The 21,396-nt window shown below is 39.7% G+C and overlaps 1 protein-coding gene across 13 annotated transcripts in view; it reads right to left on the reverse strand.

Moving 5' to 3' along the window:
• The window catches only part of IL1RL2 (interleukin 1 receptor like 2), a 50,630-nt gene that overhangs the window by 14,120 nt on the left and 15,114 nt on the right, over nucleotides 1-21,396 (reverse strand). For 9 of the 13 annotated variants that reach the window (XR_011426268.1, XR_011426272.1, XR_011426271.1 and 6 more), the window contains 4 exons: nucleotides 18,598-18,757; nucleotides 14,732-14,806; nucleotides 3,814-3,943; nucleotides 2,755-2,891 (listed from right to left, as the gene is read on the reverse strand). Coding sequence is in view for 5 of the 13 variants with exons in the window: in XM_023618507.2 (XP_023474275.1) it covers nucleotides 2,755-2,891; nucleotides 3,814-3,943; nucleotides 14,732-14,806; nucleotides 18,598-18,757 (502 nt within the window). In the remaining 8 variants the exon portion in view is untranslated. The remainder of the gene's footprint in view (nucleotides 1-2,754; nucleotides 2,892-3,813; nucleotides 3,944-14,731; nucleotides 14,807-18,597; nucleotides 18,758-21,396) is intronic. The other 4 variants (XR_011426274.1, XR_011426273.1, XM_023618508.2 and 1 more) reach the window with 1 other exon arrangement.

Genomic DNA, 21,396 nt, shown 5'->3' on the forward strand with positions numbered 1-21,396 from the left:
TTTCCTGGCTCTTGGAGCAAGAGTGCCACCTCTCCCCTTGGGTCTGGTAGACTTTAATGTATGCTTCAGGGATCTTGGTACTGTAAACATTGTGAAAGAAGACCATGCCCACGCAGCTATTAGATCCCAGAAGGCCCTGTAGCCTGGAGTGACGGCTTGAAATTCTTGAGCTGATCATGCATCATATTCAGGAATGTTGACACCCTCCGCTCTTTAAAGGAGCTCAAAGTCGAGGAAATTGGAAACAGGAAATTAATGAATAAGTTCAAAGGGAGTATGAGTTTTGGAATTGAAACAAGTGGGAAACTCACTGATGAGCCCCCAGGGGCCATGTTGAAGGTCCTGTTAAAGCTGGTCTTCACCATTTGGGTCCATATGGCTACCATCAGCCTTAAACTGAGATGGTAGCTGAGAACAGTGATTAACAGGAATTCACGGAAGAGCACACCCGATCTAAACAACTTTCTAGTGACCCTGCTCAGACAAAGCAAAAAAGATTCAACTCTGGAGGTGTCTTCAACAAAAATAAGGAAGTCAAATGGAGAAGCTGTAACCTTACTTCTGGCCACAAGTAAACCAAACACGAGACTTGGATTTAAGGGGGTAATGTTCCTAAGAAGTTATGGGAAACAAAACAGTGCACATGTCTAAAAATACATTGAATGTGAGATACAAAGTAAGTGTTGATAGGAACAAAGACGAATTTAGCAAGCACAGGTTTCCTAACTGACTTAAAACAAAGGAGACCATCCACTCCGCCTCCTCCTGCGTGATCAGCAAGTGTTAATGGATTACGGTATTAGTTACCCTGAGCCTGGTGAATCCTTCTGAGCAGAGTGCTTCTGAGCACAGTGCTTCCAGGTAGTCAGTACTGACATGGAAACCCATATTGGTCATCTTCAGTCTAGGCTACTAAACAAAGATCTCAAACTTCTAGATTGAGACAGATTTCAGTCCTAGCCACTTCAGGTCTCCTGCAATCTCCCAGTCATGCCACAATCAGCTCTCTCTGTTTTCTTTGGGGTGGACCCTGAGGTACTCTTTCTAGAAATTCTACTTTTAATGACAGATGCATGCTTCTGCATGAGTACCAGGACACACACACAGGAATATCCAGCACAGCATCATTTGTTAACTATCTCAAACTGGAGACAACTCAAATGACGACATATTTATAGCAGAATGGATGAATTGTGACTGACTGATTCAACGGAATAGGATTCAGCAAAGACCATAAATTAACTACAGCCACATTTTACATCACTGACACATCGATGAACCCCATAAAACTAAGAAGCAAGACATAAAAGAAAACATACTGTATAATTCTCTTTACATAAAGTTCAGAATCAGTCCAGTAGGCAGTCGGAAATGCAGGCCTGTCCTACGGGAAGGAAGAATACAGTTGGAGATGCAGAATCTGTCTGCACCTGCACAGGGTTGACAGCTGAAGCCATGAGAGTAAGAGAGATCATCAGGGACGAGAATGCAGAAAGAGCAGCACTGATGATAAAACCTCAAGAATCACCCAGATGTGCCCCAGAAAGAGATGGGAGGCACAAGATTGATTAGGGGAAAAGCGATCAAAAGTGACTTCCTATGACAAGGAAAAGCCCTGAGAAGAGGAAAAAGGGACAGTGGTGGCTGATGAGTCCAAGGCTGCTTCTGCCCGATGCAACCTAAGAGGGTTCCCCATGGGTCCAGAGTGAGGAGAGGAGGTGCTGCGTACTCACTCCCAGTGAAGGCAGCTGGGACAGAGGTCTTGGAAATGACCTGACCTGAAGGTCACGAAAATGAGGTCTAGAATGAGCCCACCTCAGGACTGCAAGCTGCTGTGGACATACCCCTGAGCACTGCTATTCAAAGGCAGGTGACGGACACTCACGAGTCCAGGATCCTGGCGGGGCAAAGACACATTTGCTGGCTCCACACAGCAGCCACCAAACTAAAGCTTTACGTTAAGTTATCGAAAAACATTTCTGGTAGGACTTGAGCCAGAGGCAAGCAAACGTGGGTTTGACTGATCCTTAAGGGACACTGGCAAATTCAAGCCCTCTCTTGTGCATGTAGCTAGCCAAAAAAAAAAGAGTTGATATTAATAGAATTTAAAAAAGAAGCCGTCTTGGTAAACCACACATCAACATCTTACAAAGTCCTTCATCCACGTCCCCTGATACATTAAGAATTTAAAGTTGTTCTCAAGATTGTGATTTCGTGTTTCGCTATCTATCCTCTGCCAAGACAGTTACCTCCAATGGGTAATCCACACTCTGGACAGCGTTAAGAGCGCAATTTGTGTACATATATGGCGCTTGGAGCTCTCCTGCTCAAATATCAGAATTCAGCCTCTACAGATAATTTTACAAAGTCATATGATAAAAATATACATAGGCATTTTATTTTCACACCAAATTATTTATAATAAGTGAATTAAAAGCTGAAAATCACAAGCACATGATTATAAAAGTTGAACAATCAGGTTTAATAAAGGAAAACTCTTTTCTAGAATTTTGATACATAAAATCTCAACATATATTAATACGGCACTTTCAAAGTGTACTGCAACAAAGTCACAGCCTTCGTCCAAGAACACTGTCAGAAATGGCATCAATTTCCCCAGGTTTCACATTGAGCATCTCTATTTAATACCACTCTGTAACCTTACACTGAGCGTTTAATGTCACATCTTTCAAACGTATTTCCTTGCCATCATTTTGAACACTCTGAGCAGTATGTTACCCACTGGAACATTACCTGGGAGTTTTAACACGAAGTATGCTGCCGACACTCCAGCATGGCATGTGAAAGGATGGCCATAATCTTCCATTTTCACTTCTAAGAAGGTTATGTTCACTGTGTAAAACTTATGGTCCTGAAAAGAAGTTTCATTTCTACAAAATAAAAGAGCCAGTCATTAATACATGAGTTCTATTTTACCCAACATACAGTTTTGTGCTACATAATGACATTTCGGTCAATGACGGACCCCATATACGACGGAGGTCCCATAAGATTAGTACCATACAACCTAGGTGTAGAGTAGGCTATACCATGTAGGTTTGTGTGAGGACACTCTATGATGTTGACATGACAAATTGCTTAATGATACATTTCTCAGAATGTGTCCGCATTGTAAAGCAACACGTGATTGTGTTATAATCTTTCGGCTGAAGAATAAAGTTCGAAACTCTAGAGCACTCCGGGCCATTTCTTCTGGACAGTGATGCGGGCATGGTGCTGTTAACTACAGACACCATGCTCACCTAAAGGGCCTCCCCCTGTTTCTCTCCACTTATCCTAACTTACTAGGCTGCAAAGCCCAAGACAAGTTCTTCTGCCTCTGACTTCATTAGTCTTGTTTTACAACACTCAATTTTTACCACCATAAATAATGTTTATACCACTCAACTAGCTAATGATTATGTACTGTCTCCCCTAAAAGTCCCGTGTTGCTGCTGCTTTGCTCTTTAAGCCTTGAAGGCCTAGAGCTCATAACGTACCTAAATAGAAATGAGGCTGATTTTACACAGTAACTGAGAGAAATTGACCTGGTTGCTTGAAGTCCATACTTCATGTTCTGCCTCATCTCTGCAACTAGGACGGAAGCGGGATTGATAACATGAGCACCTCACACTCCTTCAGACCAGATGCTTGGCCAGACACAGCACTGAGAAGGTCTTTGAAAGACAAAGCCAAAAGGAGTGATGAGGGGGTAGTGAGAACCATCTAAAAAGAGTAGTACTCGCACCACAATAATTTGCACGAAGAAATCCTTGCTAGCTGTTAGGGAAGCCAGAGAAACAAAACACCTACTCAATTCCTTCTTGGATTCGTCTGGAAGCACTGTAGTAAATATCCACTGAAGTGTTATTGACTCTCCAGCATCGTAGATTGGTATTGTCCTTCGTGTCTGTTATATTGCAGTCTACAATAAGGGTGGAGCCTATAAAAAGCAAATTTATAAATATGAAATGAAAATTCTATAAAAAACAAGCTGGTTAACAAAGGCACCTTGCTTTTGAGCCTTGATATCTTTTCATTACCAGAAATACTCCCGAGGACAAGGTTAATCGACTTTATCCTCTCCCAGGAGAGGGATCATGGGGATAAGCAAGCTTCCATCATGTCCACTGTAAAGAGCTACCCACCTGCTGCCAAACGCCAGCAGCTTCTGCCCCATGTCCTCCACAACATCAGGGGCACAAACACGACTTCTGCTCTTAGCAAACTTAGCAAAGGACTTTACAGTTTACAAAGCATTTCACCCACACTTTCCCCTTCAGAGTTTATATCTCCAAAACAACCCTACAAGGCAGAAAAGGGGAGGTGCTTTTATCCTGATTTTACGGATGGGAATACAGAAGTTCAGATAGATGGAGTGACTTGCCCAAAGTCCCACGTTAGAGGAAGAAATGCAATGTGAACTCTGGGTTTCTAATTCCAAATCCAGTGACAAATCTCCTTCACCAGTTTTGACCCCTACCCTTTCCCCTCATTCCCTTATCCTGCCTCCATACACATTCACAAATTATATTTAATACATTTATATTTCCACTTTATTTTGCGCCATGAGCCTGATAAATTCCATCCAGTTACTGCACATAAAAAAACATTACTGTATGGACCAGCCTGGTGGTTAAGTTCACATGCTCCGCTTTGGCGGCCCGTAGTTCACAGGTTCGGATCCCAGGCCTGGACCTACATACCACTCATCAAGCCACCCTGTGGCAGAAACCCACATATAAAACAAAGGAAGATTGGCACAGATGTTAGCTCAGCGAAAATCTTCTTCAAGCAAAAGGAGCTGTGAATTGGATGTGATAATTAGGTCATTGGCACCCTTTCTCAAAGCATTTTTGCATAGAGGTTGGAGAGGAAACTGCATTTGGGTAGGTTAAGAATTGAGTTGAAGATGAAGAATTTCAAAGTATAAACTATTCTTATGATTGCTAACAGATGTTCGCTCAGGGCCAATCTTCTTCACCAAAAAAAATTACTTTACTTCTAAACTGTCTACTTCAAGTCTCTTTGTTCTAGGTGGTATTAAGTTTTTTAAAAAGGTTTTTGTGAAATATAACACACACATAGTGATAAATATAGAATATTAATGTGAAGTTACTGACTTATTGTAAAGCAAATATTCACACCACTCCACCCCATCAAGCAAACAGTATATTGCCAGAACCCAGACACCCGACACGTGCCCCTTCCCTACTTTGTGTTTTATCACTTATGTATTCATTCCTGACCACTAGCTTCATTTTATTTGTGGTGTTCATCCATGCTGTTGCATGTGGCTATACTCCACTCAGACAAGGGAATATACTAGTACTTACTTATTTCCTCTGCTGTTGCTATATATACATTTATGTTGTTTCCAGTGTTTGCCTCGGGTGCCTACGGTTGCTCCGAACTCTCTGCATGCCTTCTGAGGCACCGTGTGCATATTTCATATATACACACCCACGTACATGTTGGGTATGCATTCTCTTCTACCAATCAAATTGATAGATCATAGACTGGCATCTCTTTTGAAGTTGAAGATATGCACAAACTGTTTTCTAAAGTGGCTGCACCAGCTTACCCTTTGCCCAACAGCGTATGAGAGTTCCTGTTGCTTTGCATGCTCCACAATACGTGGTATTGCCAGCCTATTTTATTTTGGCCATCTTGATGTATGTGTCCTGGTATCACATTGTGACTTTAATTTGCATTTCCCTTAATTTCACCTGGCCGAGTACGTTTTTATACCTTCATTGGCCACGTGGAGCTCCTCTGCTGTAAACTTTCTGTCCAACTGCTGTGTCTTTCCTTCTACCAAGCTGTCTTTTCCTTATGACCTTGGAGGAGTTCTTCATAGTTCCGGATATGAGGCCTCTGTTCACTTACCGCCAGTGTCTTTTTCCAGTCTGAGGCTTGTCTTTTCATTCTTTTAATGTCTTTTAATAATCAGAAATTCTTATTTTTGACGTAGTCCTACTTGTCAATTTTTCCTTCAAGACTAGTAACTTAAATGTCATTTTTTTCATCTTTACTTAGCCCAATCATGAAGATGTTTTTCTAGAAATTTATTGTTTTGTCATATTTAGGTCTACAATTCACTTGAAATTATGTTTTATAAACAGTGTGAGACAGGGGTCAAGTTGCCCTTTATCCTATATTGCATCCCACTGCCCAGGGCCAGTTATTGAAGAGGCTGTATTTGTCCTACTTCTCCGTAGTGTCGACTTCACCAAAATCAAGTGCCTTGGATGTGCAGATTTGTTTCTGGGCCTTCAATTCCGCTCCATTGTCTATCCTTGTACCGGTACAAGACTGTCTAAATTACCGTAACTTTTTAATAAATATTGAAATCGGGTAGCGTAAGCCCTCCCATCCAGTTCCTCTTCATTAAAAGTGTCTTGACTACTATTTGATCTTTGCATTTTTCATTCATGTTATAATCAACATTAAATTCTGCAAAAACTAAAATCTGTTAGATTTTGATTGTCTTCTTCCTCAAAACAAAGGAAAAGTGTTCAATAGTTTAGTCTTGAGTGTGCTGTTTCTGTAAGTTTCTAAAAATAGATTTTAAAAATCAGATTCAGGAAGTTCCCTTCCATTCCTAGTTTTAAAAGAGCTTATATTTTTAAAATAACGAATTCTTGGTTCAAGTTTTCTAAATGACCTTTCAGTATCTATTGAAGTAAGTGCATTAATTTTTCTCCTTTAGTTTGATAATGCAAAATAAAACGATGAATTGGCTAGTGTGAAACAAATTTGCATTTTTCATTTGAGCCCAGTTTAGTCACACTGTAGCATCCCCCACAGGTATCGTTGCATCAATTTGCTGATACTTGTCTTAGAAGTTCTCATCTGTGTTTACAAGTGAGACTGGCCTGAAATTTTCCTTTGTGATAATGTCCTCGTTGGGTTTGGGTGTCAAGGTTTTCCTGACCGAATAAAATGACTTAAGGATTGTTTTCTCTTTTTCTACACTCTGAAACAATTTGTTTAAAATTGATGTTATTTCTTTATGGAATGTTTTGTACGATTCACCAGTAAAGCCACTTGGATCTAGAATTTTGTTTTGGGGAAGATTTCAGATTTGTTTAATGGTTATGACTGTTCAGAACTCTCTATCTTCTTGCGTCTGATCCTACGTGTTGATTTTTATAGAAATTTGCTGGTTTTACAAAATTTTTCAAATTGTTTGACACTAAGTTTTTCCGAATATTCTTTTCTGATTTTTTAATGCCTATATGATCTTTGCTGATGGCCTCTTTTTCCTTCAGATTGTGCCATCTCTCTTCTCTTAATCAGTCATGCAGGGCTTTATCAATTTTATTTCATTTTTCAAAAAACCAACTTCTTTCTTTGTTAATCACTCAATAGTATGTTTATTTCCTATTTCACTATTTTCTGCTATTACAATCACATCATTTCTCTATTTTCCGGGTATATTTTGCTTCTCTTTTCCTGTCTCTAGAGGGGAGCACTTAGCTCATGGATGTTTCAATCATTTCCTTTTTATAATCGAGGCTATAAATTTTGCTCGAAGAAAATCTTTGCATCCCATCAATTTTGATATCTTTTCATTAACATTCACTTTCAAATTATTTTCTGATTTCTATTGCAATTTCTATTTTGATCTATGAGCTACTCAGAAGTTTTTTTTATTTGATTGTTTTCAAACCATGTGGTTATTCTGGTTGTCTTTCTACTATGTATCTCGAACTTTACTGGATTGTCATCTGAGACACGTTATATGATTTCAGTCTGTTGGATTTTGTTGAGACTAACTCTATGGCCAGTGTATGGTCAATTTTATCAAACATCTCATTTGCGCTTAGAAACAATGTATAATCTATAGCAGTTGGTGACGGCGAAATTTATGAACATTAGGCCATTTGTTAGGCACAGTTTGTTAATTATGATAGGATGTTTTGTTTGCTTGTTCTCTCAGCTACTGTGAAAATTGTCAACATCTTCCACTATCATTGTAGATTTATCAATTTCTCCCTGTAATTCTCTCTCTGTCTGTATTTTTACATTTTTAAGGTTATGTTATTACATATCTACAGGTTCAAGATTGAACTTTTCATCTTTATGAAGTATCTCAGTTTACCTCTAATAATACTTTTGCCTTGAGATCTACCTTGACATTGGTATAATTATACCAACATTATTTTGGTTAGTGTTTATATCATTTTCTATCCTTTTATCTTCAAGCATCTTGTAAACAGCACAGAGTTTTGATTTGTTTCAAATTCAGTATGACAATCTTTTTATTTGGAGCAATTAGTCCATTTTGTGATATTTGTCAGGGTAAGTCAACTATCTTATGTATATATATCTTATATATCATACATCTTTAATATATACATATATCATATATTTTCTGTTTGTTGCTTCTATCCTACATTTGTCTTTTCCTTCTTGCCTTCTTTTGGATTCCCTCTTACCTTCTTTTTGATTATTTTTTATTATTCCATGTAACCCTATATTTTAAAAATTATTATTCTTTTAGGGTTACTCTAGATATTAAAATATATATCCTTGGACTTACCAATCTGATATTATTGATATTTTTGTCCATTTTAAAGCAATGTAAAGTCTTAGAATGCAATTCCATTTACCCTTCTCCCTATATACAGGCGAATTCTGTCGTGAATTCTAATTTCATACATTTTTTAATTCCATAAACAACCATGATTATGATTCCTTTAGGCAGTCAAGATTCATTTAGATTCACTCACATATTTACAGCAATATTTGCTCCTTCATTCCCTCCTACATAGCTGGTTTACCCTCTGGGAACATTCTCCTTCCGGCTGAGGAACACTCTAACAGTTCCCTTAATGTAGGATTGTGCGTAGCAAATTTTACCATTTTTAGCTTGTTATATTTTCACCGATTATAAAATTAGCAGGTTTTTTTCAGTACACAACCTCCATTGTTTCTGTTAAGAATTCAAACGATAGTCGTACTGGCACACACAGAAGGCATTTTTTTTTCCTTTACTTTTAAGATGTTTGTCCTCTGTTTTGGGGTTTCTGCAGTTTCACTATGGTATGTCGAGGTGTAGGTTTATCTTAATTTATTCTGCTGAGTTTCTTTAGCTTCCTGAGTCTCTGGGTTTAATGTCTTCTATGAGTTTGGCCCATTCTCAGCATTATCTTTTTCTTTTTTTTTTTTTTTTTACATCTGCCACAGTTTGGCTTGATAAGCAACGGGTAGGTCTGCGCCCAGAATCTGAACTGGCGAACCCTGGGCCGCCAAAGCAGAGCGCGCAAACTTAACTGCTGTGCCACCAGGCCGGCCTCAGCATCATCTCTTAAATAATATTGCCTCTGCTCCATTCTTCTCTTCTGGGACTACAATTACATATACACTAGGTCTCTGTATTCTCCTCCTTTTCATCTCACTTCATATTTCCTGTTCATTTGTCTCTCTGTGCTTAGTTCTAGATATTTTCTGCTGACCTATTTTTAACTCATTAATTCTTTTTTCAAATATGTCTTACATACTATAAACCCTTCATGGAGGTTTTGGTTTTGGTTATTGTATTTATCAGTTCTGAAGTTTTTATTTGTTCTTCCTCAAATCTGATATGCTACTTTTTTATATTTTCCAGTTGTCTTTTGAAAATTTCAATCATGTCTTTTCATTCCTTGAGCATAGTAAGCACACTTGAAAAAAAAAACGTACCTGATATTTCCATATCAGGAGCACTGAGAATCTGTTTCTGTCACCGTCTAAAATTTACTGAGTCAAAAGTTACACACATTCCTGAAGGCTCTAAATAGATATTGGCATTTCCCACTACAATGTTTATACCAATTATTCATTTATTTATCTATTTAGCCACTGTTTCTTCAGCATTTGCTATCTTCTAGGCATTGTTCTGAGCACTGATGATACAGGGAGAAACAGACAAAAAGCCTGCTCTTAAGGAGCACAGATGCAAACAGAATTAGAGAGACCGAAAAGGAGTTCAAAATCTGTGACGTCGTGATGAGTTCTTTTGTGAAAAACAGAAAAGTTCAGCAGATGGAGTGTGACGGTGAGAGTGAGGTGTGCCGTTTTAACACGCTGGTCAGGTGAGATGACATCCATCAGAGACCAGATGGAAGTGAGGGAACAAACCATGAGGATATCTGGGAAGAGCATTCCAAGCAGAGGGGACCACAAGTGCAAAGACCCTGAGGTCCCGGTGTGCTTGCCATGTTCAAGAAATAGCAAGCAGACCAGTGTGATCAGAGCAGAAGGGCTGAAGGGAAAGGCACAGTAAATGGGGTCCGAGCTCTCCGTGAGCGCTGGCAGTGGAGAGGCAGAGCCCGCAGGGCCACGCTGGGCGTGAGGACTTGGAATTTTACTCGGAGTGAGATGGGAAAGCTTTCAAGAGTTGTAAACATACATATTTGAAAAAGATTGCTCATATTCGTTACCAGTAATACATCAGAACACCCTTTACATTACCCTTGCTAATATTTGAATATAAGAATATTATACATATCTTAATCTTTACCAATGTCATAGATAAATATCATTGTTTTGGTGTACATTTCCTTTATTGCAGATGAATATATTTCATATTTTGTTATTTTTTTTCCTCTGTGCATTATTTATTTGCCTTGTTTGGATTATTTATTTTCTTCAATTTGTTGATATTTTTATATAGAAATGATATTACTTATTTTCTGCTATCTTTGATCCAAACATTCTCTCCTAGTTCATCATTCACATTTTAACTTTACCATTTTTCAGATATACAGACATTTACATTTTTTTATCCTACTCTAATTCTTGGACCTTTTTGGATTCCTTCCACTGATTTTATATTTAGAAAGCACATCATTCTGAGGTTAGATAAAAAATTTTCTTTATTTTACTGAAACTTTTGTGGTTTCATTTTTATATGTATTTCTTTAATTCATCAAAAATGTATCTTTTTGTCTGATAGAAGGTAAACGATGAACTACATAGTCATCAAATTTAACAAGTTATGCTAACATCACATATTTACTACACCTCTCTTTCCCTACACTTTTTTTCCTTTGCTGTGGAAGATTCGCCCTGAGCTAATATCTGTCTCCAATCTTCCTCTATTTTGTATGTGAGTTACTGCCACAGCATGGCTGACAAGTGGTGTACGTCTGTGCCTGGGAACTGAACCTGGGCTGCTGAAGTGGAGCATACAGAATTTAACCACTAGGCCACTGGACTGGCCCCCTACACATTTTTAAATGCCAAAAATCTCTTTACTAAATTCCTGTATATTCTACCATCTGTTTATTGTTTTTCGTTGTGTTGCTTTAATCTATTTATATACAAATACCAGTATTTACTTATTGTAGCTTTGATATTTACTGGAAAAGGTTTCTCTTTATTTCTTCTACTCAATTATTTCTTGCTCTTTCCAGTATTTTGGAGGGGGCGGGTGAGGAAGATTGGCCCCAAGCTAACACCTATTGCCAATCTTCCTCTTTTTGCTGAGGAAGATTAGCCCTGAGTCAACATTGGTGCCCATCATCCTCTATTTTGCAGGGATGCCACCACAGCATTGTTTGATGAGCAGTGATGGTCCACGCCCAGGATCCAAACCTGTAAACCCCAGGCCACTGAAGCAGAGCATGCAGACTTAACCAACCACTACGCCATCAGGCTGGCCCCTCTAGCATGTTTTTTCCTTCTTTCTTTTTTTTTTTTTTTTTTTTGAGGAAGATTAGCCCTGAGCTAACATCTGCTGCCAGTCCTCCTCTTTTTGCTGAGGAAGACTCGCCCTGAGCTAAGATCCGTGCCCATCTTCCTATACTTTATATGTGGGACGCCAGCCACAGCGTGGCTTGACAAGCCATGCATAGGTCCATACCCAGGATCTGAACTGGCGAACCCCAGGTCGCCAAAGTGAAACATTCGGACTTAAGTGCTGCGCCACCGGGCCAGCCCTGACTGCAGCATTTTTTTGACATGGATTTTAGAAATGCTTTGTCAAGTTTCAAGACATTCAGTGAAATTTAACTGGTATTATATTAAACTTTTATATTAATTTGAGAGAAATATTTTTGATGTCGAGTATTCCCATTTAGGAATATGGTAAGGAATTTCTTTAAAACATGTCTTTTTTTATGTCTTAGCTTAAATGTTGCAATTTTTTCATACAAGCAGTTCTTTCAAATTTCTCATTCAGTTCATTCCTTGGTATTTTGTTATTTTTGTTGCAATTATAAATATCATTTTTCCTAATTACATAACATACAATTATTTCAGGCAAATAAAAATGCTATTAGCTTTGAAAGTTTGCTTTGTATTGGAACAACTTTACTGAACAATTGCTAGTGATTATAGCTTTTTTGAGAATTTTCTTAAAATGTCTGGATAGCCACAGATCATTTAAAATAATTGTGTGTTTATCTCCCTCCTCCAAGTCTTGCATCTCTTGTCTCTTAATTCTCTCAATTTGGCTAGGATTTTCAAAGACAGGAGAGTGGACAAAGTTAATTCAGAGAGTTAGTCACAGGCACGCTTGTCTTTTCTAGGTGTTTATGAAATCCACTGGAGCATTCACAGGGTGAGAGATGTGGAGACAAGGTCCTTCATTATGGGCATTACTATTTCCTTGAAGGTTTAAAAGCACTCTCCTTAAAATTTGTGGGTCCAGAGCCTTTTAAACAGATTCCATTTCCTCCCCGTGCATCGCTTTACAAGCTTCCTCACGTCTCTCTTGGACACTCACGTTTCTCTGCATTTGCCGTCTGGATTGGCTGAGGTGTCTCTGTCTTCTTTTTTCATTCTCCCTCCCCCAACCCCTGTATCCAGAACCAACTCCAGGACCTAGCAATTCTACTTGCTTTTTTTTTTCATTTAATAAATTCATTATTTTCTAATTTTGTCTTTATTTCCTCCCGTGGGGTGATTCAGTTGCTCTTTTTTACGGAGTTAAATGGTTAGTTTACATATTTTAATTATTTCCCCACTTGTTATTAGTAATAACGATATTTAAAGATATAAACTTGTTCAGAGTGCAGCATGAGTCACCTTCGGTGAAGTTTAACATGTTTTCCCTGCCACTACTTCCTAAATAGCCTCTACCCACGGCTTTGGATTAAACATAATCAAGAAAGCAAAGAACTAGACGATGAATTTGGTGTTGCTTAATTTTTAAAATTAGTGAATTTTATTTTTGTGAGATTTATCATTGTTTTGACTTTAGTTGTAGATTTCTAGATCGACCACATTGTGATTGGACCCTGTGGTCTGTATAATTTCCTCTTTTGGGACTCGGAGTTTTTCATGGATGTTTATGAGCGTGATTTATTAAACACATTATTCTTATTACATCACTAGAATCTTTTGGATCTTTATTCGACTAGCACATTTGTCAAAGCCAGAGTATGTTAAAATGTCTCACTATAATTGAAACAATTGTATTGTCTTGTTGTATTGTCCTTCTATTTCTGAGAGTTTTAGTTTTATGTATTTTGATACACTGCTATTTGGCACATAAAATATTTTTATTTTGAGAGGTGGTGTAATTTTTATTAGTATAAAATGATTCAATTTGTCATTTAATTTTTTGCATTGAAATATATTATCAGATAGAATGATTAATATTGCCAATCTGATTTATTTGCGTTAATTTCTGCAAGATATATCTTGCTTATGTTTATTTTTAATCTTCTAGGTCGTGTACTTTTAGATCTCTGTCTTTTGAGAAGAGCATGTAATTGGATTTTACTATTTGACTCAACCTGAGCATTTGTCTTTTGATAAGGACTTTGTTTGATTTACTTTTTTTCTCTTCAGAAGGTATTCAACATGTTTTTAGTTTACTGGTGATTGCCTTTAAATTTAAAAAAATAATTTGAGCCCCCTTTTCTCCACCTGCATCACAACCTGAGGTAATGTTTATCCACCCCTTCCTGTGTAAAACAAGAAATATAGCATGATAACTTCCGCTACACCTTTAATATACTTTCCAGTCTCAGGTAATATCATCCAGAATTCTTTCTTTTTAATCTTAGATTAAGGGGCTGTTTTGTTGTGTTTTTTTTTGCCAAAAGCCAACATCTTTTTGCGTGTGTGTGTGAGGAAGATTGGCCCTGAGCTAACATCTGTTACCAATCTTCCTCTTTTGTTTTTCCCTCCCAAAAGCCCCCCAGGACATGTTTCTACACTCTAGCTGTAGGTCCTTCTGGTTGTGCTATGTGGGACGCCGCCTCAGCATGGCCTGATGAGTGGTGCTAGGTCCATGTCCAGGATCCAAACTCGAGAAACCCTGGGCCACCGAAGCAGAGTGTGTGATCTTAACCACTTGGCCACAGGGCTGGCTCCTAGTCCACAATTCTTGATCAACATTACTTAATAGTAGTTGTGCTTTATGGATCATCTCTTTGAGAAGTTATTTTTACATTTTCATTGCCTTTGCATAAACAGATTTACAGTAATCATTTAGACCACTGTGCTCACTGGCAAACCTTTCCAACCACAACTCCCCCGGGCTTCAGCTCTCTTGATTTTTTGTTTTGATGCCTCTCCTAATGCGCTTGGTACATCTTCAGAAGGTATTCAACATGTTTTTAGTTTACTGGTGATTGCCTTTAAATTTAAAAAAATAATTTGAGCCCCCTTTTCTCCAGATGTGTACGGGACTCGTGTCCATTCCTGAAATTCAAAACCTTCACTAGGACATGTGGACATATTGATTCCTGCCCTCAGTGATTCCAAAGCCTTCAATGACTTTACTCACCGAGTTGTACTTCAATTGAATTGTTTTTTGGATAAATGATCTTGGGGATTCTTCTTCCATTTCCAACTTTTTCTGCTAAGAAATCATATCCACAAAAAATTGCGTTAGAGTCGTATACAATACATTTGCAACCACTTTAATGCAATGCCAGCGTAAAGAAAATATGACACAGAACAGACCTTCAATAAACACTGCTCAGGAGAAAACAAAACTCATGAGGTGACGAAATATCATTCATTAAATGCAGAAAGAATCGCTAAGGAAAAAACCTAAAAGCTGGGCTACCAAGAGCGTTCACTTTGCTAGTATATATTTGCTATAAATATGAACTGATGAGGCTGTATAATAAAATCTCATTACTTAATAATCCAAATACACTTCTTAAACAGTGGCTATAAGCAAAGTCCTGACCTAGGTCCCAGATGGAGAGAAATAATGACCCTAATATTCTATCTTCCCTTCCGCTCCTCCATCCTCCACCCTTGCTTTTCCGTGTTCTCTACATCTTACGTTACTCTTCAGCTCTTCCATTCCTCCACCCCACTTTACAATCATCTCCCTTGTATTGAATCCTCATTCCTTAGTCTTTCTCCATTTCTTCCCTTCCCCCTTTGTCCACTAAAATTTAGCAGTCATATTAAGCCCCACATGCCTCCTATATATTTGGGGCGGGACAAGGAAAAGTTAAAAGAGGGAAGCTAGGAAAATGCAAAGACATACGTTCTTTATGATAACAAGAATATTTGCACATTCAACAAACTATTCAAATTCTGGATGTCCCAAAAAGAAGTCACCACCGGCTAGTTGATGTACCACCTTCCAGTAGATCACACGCATCGAAAATCCGGAGGTCATTCCAGGCAACAGCTTTTCCTCACCCTCTTCAAATTATCAATCACCAAGTCAAGCTAATTTTGCCTCTTAACACTTCTCAGTCTGTGCCCCTTCCTCCACTCCTAAACTTTCTGTGTTTTATTCTCTGCTCTTTCTCTAGACACCCTCATTCACACCCACCTCTTCAATTACCCTCTAGAGGCCAATGACTTTGAAAGCTGGATCTCCAGACCTTTCTCGAAGCTCCAGATCCACCTAGGCCATGGCCCAATTGACATCTCCATTTGGGCATCTCAAAAGCACAAAGTACTCAGCTTACTCAGGACCAAACTCACGATCTCATTCCTAAATCCAGTTTTCCTCCAGAGTTATCTTATTTCATTAAATAGTAGCACCATCCGGTCAGTTGCATATACCAGAAGACCTAGCTTTCTGACCTCACCACATCCCTCACCCATATTCAGTCCAACACTAAGCCCTGTGGGTTTTACCTCCTAAAATGCCTCAAATCCACACACATCTCTCCATCTTCAGCACCACCATGTTGCCTGTGCCTACCTGATGTCACACCTGTGTTTCTGCACCTGTCTTCTAACTGCCCCTCCTCTCTCAGTAGGGATTGTTCTGTGCATAGCAGCCACACTGGGATTTCAGAAATGTAAGCCACACCATGCTACTCTCCTGCACTCAACCCCTCTGGCTGCTCACCATTGTTCTTAGAACAAAATCTGTACTCCCTGCTTTGGATTGCATGTTCCTACCTAATCTTGGCCCCTGACTACTTCTCCAACCTCATTGCCAACCACGATCCTCATCAGCATCACTCTAGCCAACCGTCTACTTCCCACCCTTCAGACATAGCATGGTCTACCCTGTCATAGGGCCTTACTCGGCTGCTCCCTTGCCCATTCCACCACTCAGTGCTTCCTGACCATCGGCATCACCATTATCAGGAAGCTTTCCCTGACCCACTGCCTTCTTAACAAGTCCTTGACTGATCCTGTATTTTCCTTTCCTTCATTGCATTAATCTCCTTGGTAGTTACACACCTCATTAGTGGATCATCTGATTCATCTGTTCCTCTCCTCCCTGCTCAGACTTCAGAGCTCCATCAGAGCCACGGTCACGGCTGCTTTCCTCCCCATCACGTTCTCTCTATCTAGCGCTCAGTGAAGAGTCACTAAATGACTGCCCGAAGAAGAACCCCCTTCACCTCCACCCAGGTTCAGATTCCCAGCGCTCTTCTGGATATTGCAGCAGCCGCCCTCGTGGTCTCCAGGCCTCAAGACCCTCTTCAATTCCTGCTCAAATCACCTCAAGACTGATCTCACCCATCTCAGCTGCAGCTCGGCGCTCTGCACCCACACCCATCCAAGTGCTCTTCAGTGGCTGCACGGTAGAGCCTGCGTACAACCGGCCCCCTTGACCTTGTCCCTGTTTAACTTTGGGACCTCAGCTCCCACTCCTCCTCATCTCACACGCTCTAACAAAACTAGTTTTAGATCCAACATAAACTATAATGGCAGACACTTCTGTGCTTTGCCTTACATTCTTCCTTCTGCCGCTCCTCATTCTTTTGTACTTCTGTAAATCCTATTCATCGTTCAAAATTCAACATTTCCTCTCGGAAGCCTTCCCAGAATTTACTTGCCACCCCTGTGGCTACTTCTGATTCTTTTCCTGCTCCCCAGATGCTGTCTGTAACTCTATCCTCACCACCTAAGGTTAAAATGATCCGTTTGGATCTCTGGCTCCACTACCGCAGGCTGAGAGCTTCCTAATAGAAGAAACAGTGTTTTTTTATTTTTTTAAATTAGTAGATTCCAACAATGTGGGGCATATAATAGATCATAAATAAATGTTTATTGCACCGACATGACCTCTTGAGGTATTCTTCATTTTGCCTTTGAAATTTCACCTTTCAAAGAATTCCCTCAGCCATCAATGTAAAACTAAAGCATGAGAGTAGTCAACCATTCAGTTAATGAACAGATCTGCACCGAGGCCAGGCCAGGCACTGGGCGAGGTTTTGGGGATTCAACCGTGAACAAGACGAAGAAGGTGCCTACTTCTGGACAGATTATCAGTTAGCGTAAACCCAGGAGCATAAAAATCATAAAATCTAATACAATCAATTTTCCTAACTGAGGGGCCCCAAGTGGGAAGCACCAAGCCACACACGCTGAACACATCCCCCCAGAGAGCCACACCATGGAAATCGCTAAGTATCCCCCAGTATCATGAAGTCGGACAGAAATTAGTGACCAACGCAAAGGTCCAAGTCAAAGAAATATTCAGCCTTTTGTTCTCTCCATTTAGATGAGTAAATCTAGAAAACCACTCTCCACTGAAGAAAGAGCAAAAGGCAACAAGGCAAGAGTTCCTCGGTGAATGTGTCTAGAAGAAAAAACGCTTGTCTGGACACTGAAGCCTGAGTCCTGGCCCTGTTTCTGTCACTAACCAGCTCTCTAAGTTGCTTCCCTCCTAGGCCTATATAAAGCTAATGGCTTGAGCTAAATTATTTTTAGGGTTTCTTCTACCCCTAAGATTTTGCTTTCAAATCTCCGGGTCATATGTTCAAGAAAAGTGGCTGCTCTGGGTCAAAAACTGAAACTCTTCGAGCATTAAGTTTCCTGGAACCAAGTCCAGAGATCTTTAACTCCACAGCGCCTGAGGCAGGAGAGGCCAAAGCTGGGATGGCCCACCAAAATAGTCACCCCAGGGAAGGCTGAGAGAAATAAGAGTAATATTAATAATATCTGCCATTTACTGAATATACTTTGCCAGGCACCCCATAGCTACCCTATATGCTTGAACTCATTTAATTTTCATAAATAAACCAAGAGTTTTGAGTATTCTGGTTTTTCAGATAAGAAAACTAAACTGTTCACGCCCTTTTACTTCACTCTTTCTACTCTTGGAGAGCCTGCTGACTTTCAGGAAAATCAAGATCAAGAATCACTTCTGCCTGAAGCCAGCCATCTCAGGCAAAGCCAAGAGGAAGTGAAGACAGTGGATACGAGCATACTTACTGATATTTACAGTAATTCTGTTTAAAACAGTGTACTGTCTCCCTGTGTGTGTCAGTGTGGCTTGACACGCATAGTTCCCTCTGTCCTCTGCCGAGACATTGTTCACTGAAAGCTTTTTTCCCACAGAAGTAAACCGCTCTCCTTTAATCTCTTTACAGTCCTAAATACAAAACAAAAAAAACTTAATTCAAAGAATATTTTGGGGTATCAGTTACATTCCTAGTTAGCGCCGTCCTGTGAAGTATGGGGAAATAACAAGCAACCTAGTGATCCCTAGACCTTAGGTAATTTATAATATAACTGAAGACTATTTATGTATCTCCAGAAGATTTGACGAAGGATATTTTATAGGCTACAATGAGTGCTCTAAATATTAAGTCTAATGGGAGTTAAGAAGAGAGGCCTTTGGCCTATGTAGGCTGGAAGGGAGACTTCATGAAGGGGGATTGGGGTTGGTCCATAAAGGAGTTTGGTAGGAAGATGTGAACAGGCAGAATGTCCTCCACCTAGAGGATCCCATCTCTCTCAATGGACCACCATCGAATGGCACCAAGCCCCTTTGCCAAGACTCCAAGCCCAGGTGAACAATTATTCCTTCTGCTGTTTACCGGCCCAATTCCACCTTCTCCACCAATCGGGGTTTGGACCTTACAGAGGTCGAACACAATGCCTCACCAACATTCTATTTGGAGGCCTGAGCAATAGTCAAAGCCTGCTGGCTAAGCTTAAGGGGAGCAGATGTTATGTAACTCCTTACGTCTCCCTAGCTCACATGATGCTTCCGCCGCAGCCACACCAAACCAACTCGAAGACTGGTTAGTCTCAGGAATGCCTTTCTCACTTGTCATCCTCGGTAACCACCCAGAGGGCAAGCCTCACCATTCATCTGTCCTGTCATAAGCTCACATTCTCACGCTAATTGCCACTTCTTCCATCCCACAGGACCACCTCTGAACTCTCAAATATTTTCCCCTTTCTTCAACAAGCTCCACTCTACAGAGTGACTTCTTGGATCACTGAATCTATTCATTCAAACATTCAAGTTCCTGCTCTTTGCTAGCACTGTGAGAGGCCCTGCTCATGCAGGAATAAGACGCAGTCCCTGTCCTCAGAAAGCTCACAATCATAATAATAGAGAAGAAAAACATATAAACCCTTGATTTATAAATAAAGATTGAATTGCCCGAGGTTTGAGTTCTCTCCTCACTGAGTCAGCTTCACTTCAAGATCAGACTTCATTCTCTACCATTGGAGCAGTGTAAATGGATTCATCTCAAAAGGTGGAACTCAGTAATGCCTGAATGAGCATTTGCTAATTTACAATGTTAACCACAACTTTGTAGAAGTCTTACATTATTTCTCTATAAACACTCTATATGGGAAACTAAATTATAATTGGACAATTGCTTATCAAGTAGAATGGGAATAACTCCCACGAGGCAGATGAGTGAAGACATTAGACTCTGACAACGTTGTGTTGCCTTCTTTAGAGCAGGAATAAACAGAAAACTTGAGTCTTTGGACTATGGAAACCTCTTCCCTGGATAGGGCTCGGATAGGCACGATCTCTGAGCTGCCCTTTCTACATCTCCATTGTGGACCAGTCCCCTTTCTGATTGACTCATTCTTTCTTTCAACATGTACCAATATTTAATCATATTAAAGTTCAGCCTTGCTAGCTTAAGAGCCATTCTATTCTTTTACAACCACTAGACCCACCTCTACTGTAATCCACTGGGGCATTATTTTAGAGCTTCAATTGTCAGAATGCTTTGATTTTTGTTTAAAAATTCTTGGGTGATATCTCACTAAAAAGATTCAAAATTAAAATATTAACAATAATAGCAGCGAACCTTTGAATGTGTTTTATATTCCAAGCGCCAAGAAGAACACTCCTGGGCCAGCATAAACAATGGTTCTGAGGCATAAAATAGCCAGAGCATTCTGGCTAAGATGTCACAGCTGTGGGAGAGTGATGGAGATGAAACTAATGAGGCAGTCAGAGCCCAATCATGGAAAACCATGAAAAGAGGATGAACATCCGAGGCTTTCTGAGCAAGGGTAATAAGACGATCATATTTGCTTTGAGAATGATCTATCTGGTTGCTCTGTGGGAAGAGATTAAAGATGCGACAACCCTAAAGACTGGGAAACACTTTAGGAAGCTCTGTCCATAAACTAAGGCCAAATAAAACAGGAACTAAGGCAGTACAGTGGAGATAGCAAGAAGGGAACAAAAAACAATGATTTTAAGCAGTTCCAATCTATAGAATTTAGTGCCAAATTTGGAATATGGAGAAGGGATAGGACTTCTATGGTCCCAGCTTGGGTATGCAAAGATGCCGTTAGACAAAAGAGAGATTGCAAAGAAAATACAGAAGACTGATTAGATTTGGGGTAAGAAAAAAAGTGACTCTACATGTGGTGGCTCTGGAGAGTTGGGGATGGGAATGTCTCAGTAGAATGTATACTAAGCTGTTGTACAAAGTGAGTGGAGGTTGAGAGAAAAGCCAAGACAGGAGAAAGAGAGTTGGGAGCCATCTGTACATGAACGGTTCTGAACCATCACTTTGAATGTAATCAAAGCAAGAACAGATGACTGTGACTGAAATTGGACACCCCAAAATCTAAGACCCAAATTAAAGGATGAGAATCTATTGATGATTACTAAGGAAAGGCCAGGATAAAAAAGAGAGAGAGAGAGAAGGAGTAAATCTCAGAAGGAAGAGAAGAAGCAGTTCATAGTTGATGGGAATGTCCAGCAGTGACAGAGTGCCACAAGGAGATCTTGTTAAAGAT

Source organism: Equus caballus, chromosome 15, assembly GCF_041296265.1.
Source record: "Equus caballus isolate H_3958 breed thoroughbred chromosome 15, TB-T2T, whole genome shotgun sequence".
In the NCBI taxonomy this organism is placed as follows: domain Eukaryota; kingdom Metazoa; phylum Chordata; class Mammalia; order Perissodactyla; family Equidae; genus Equus; species Equus caballus.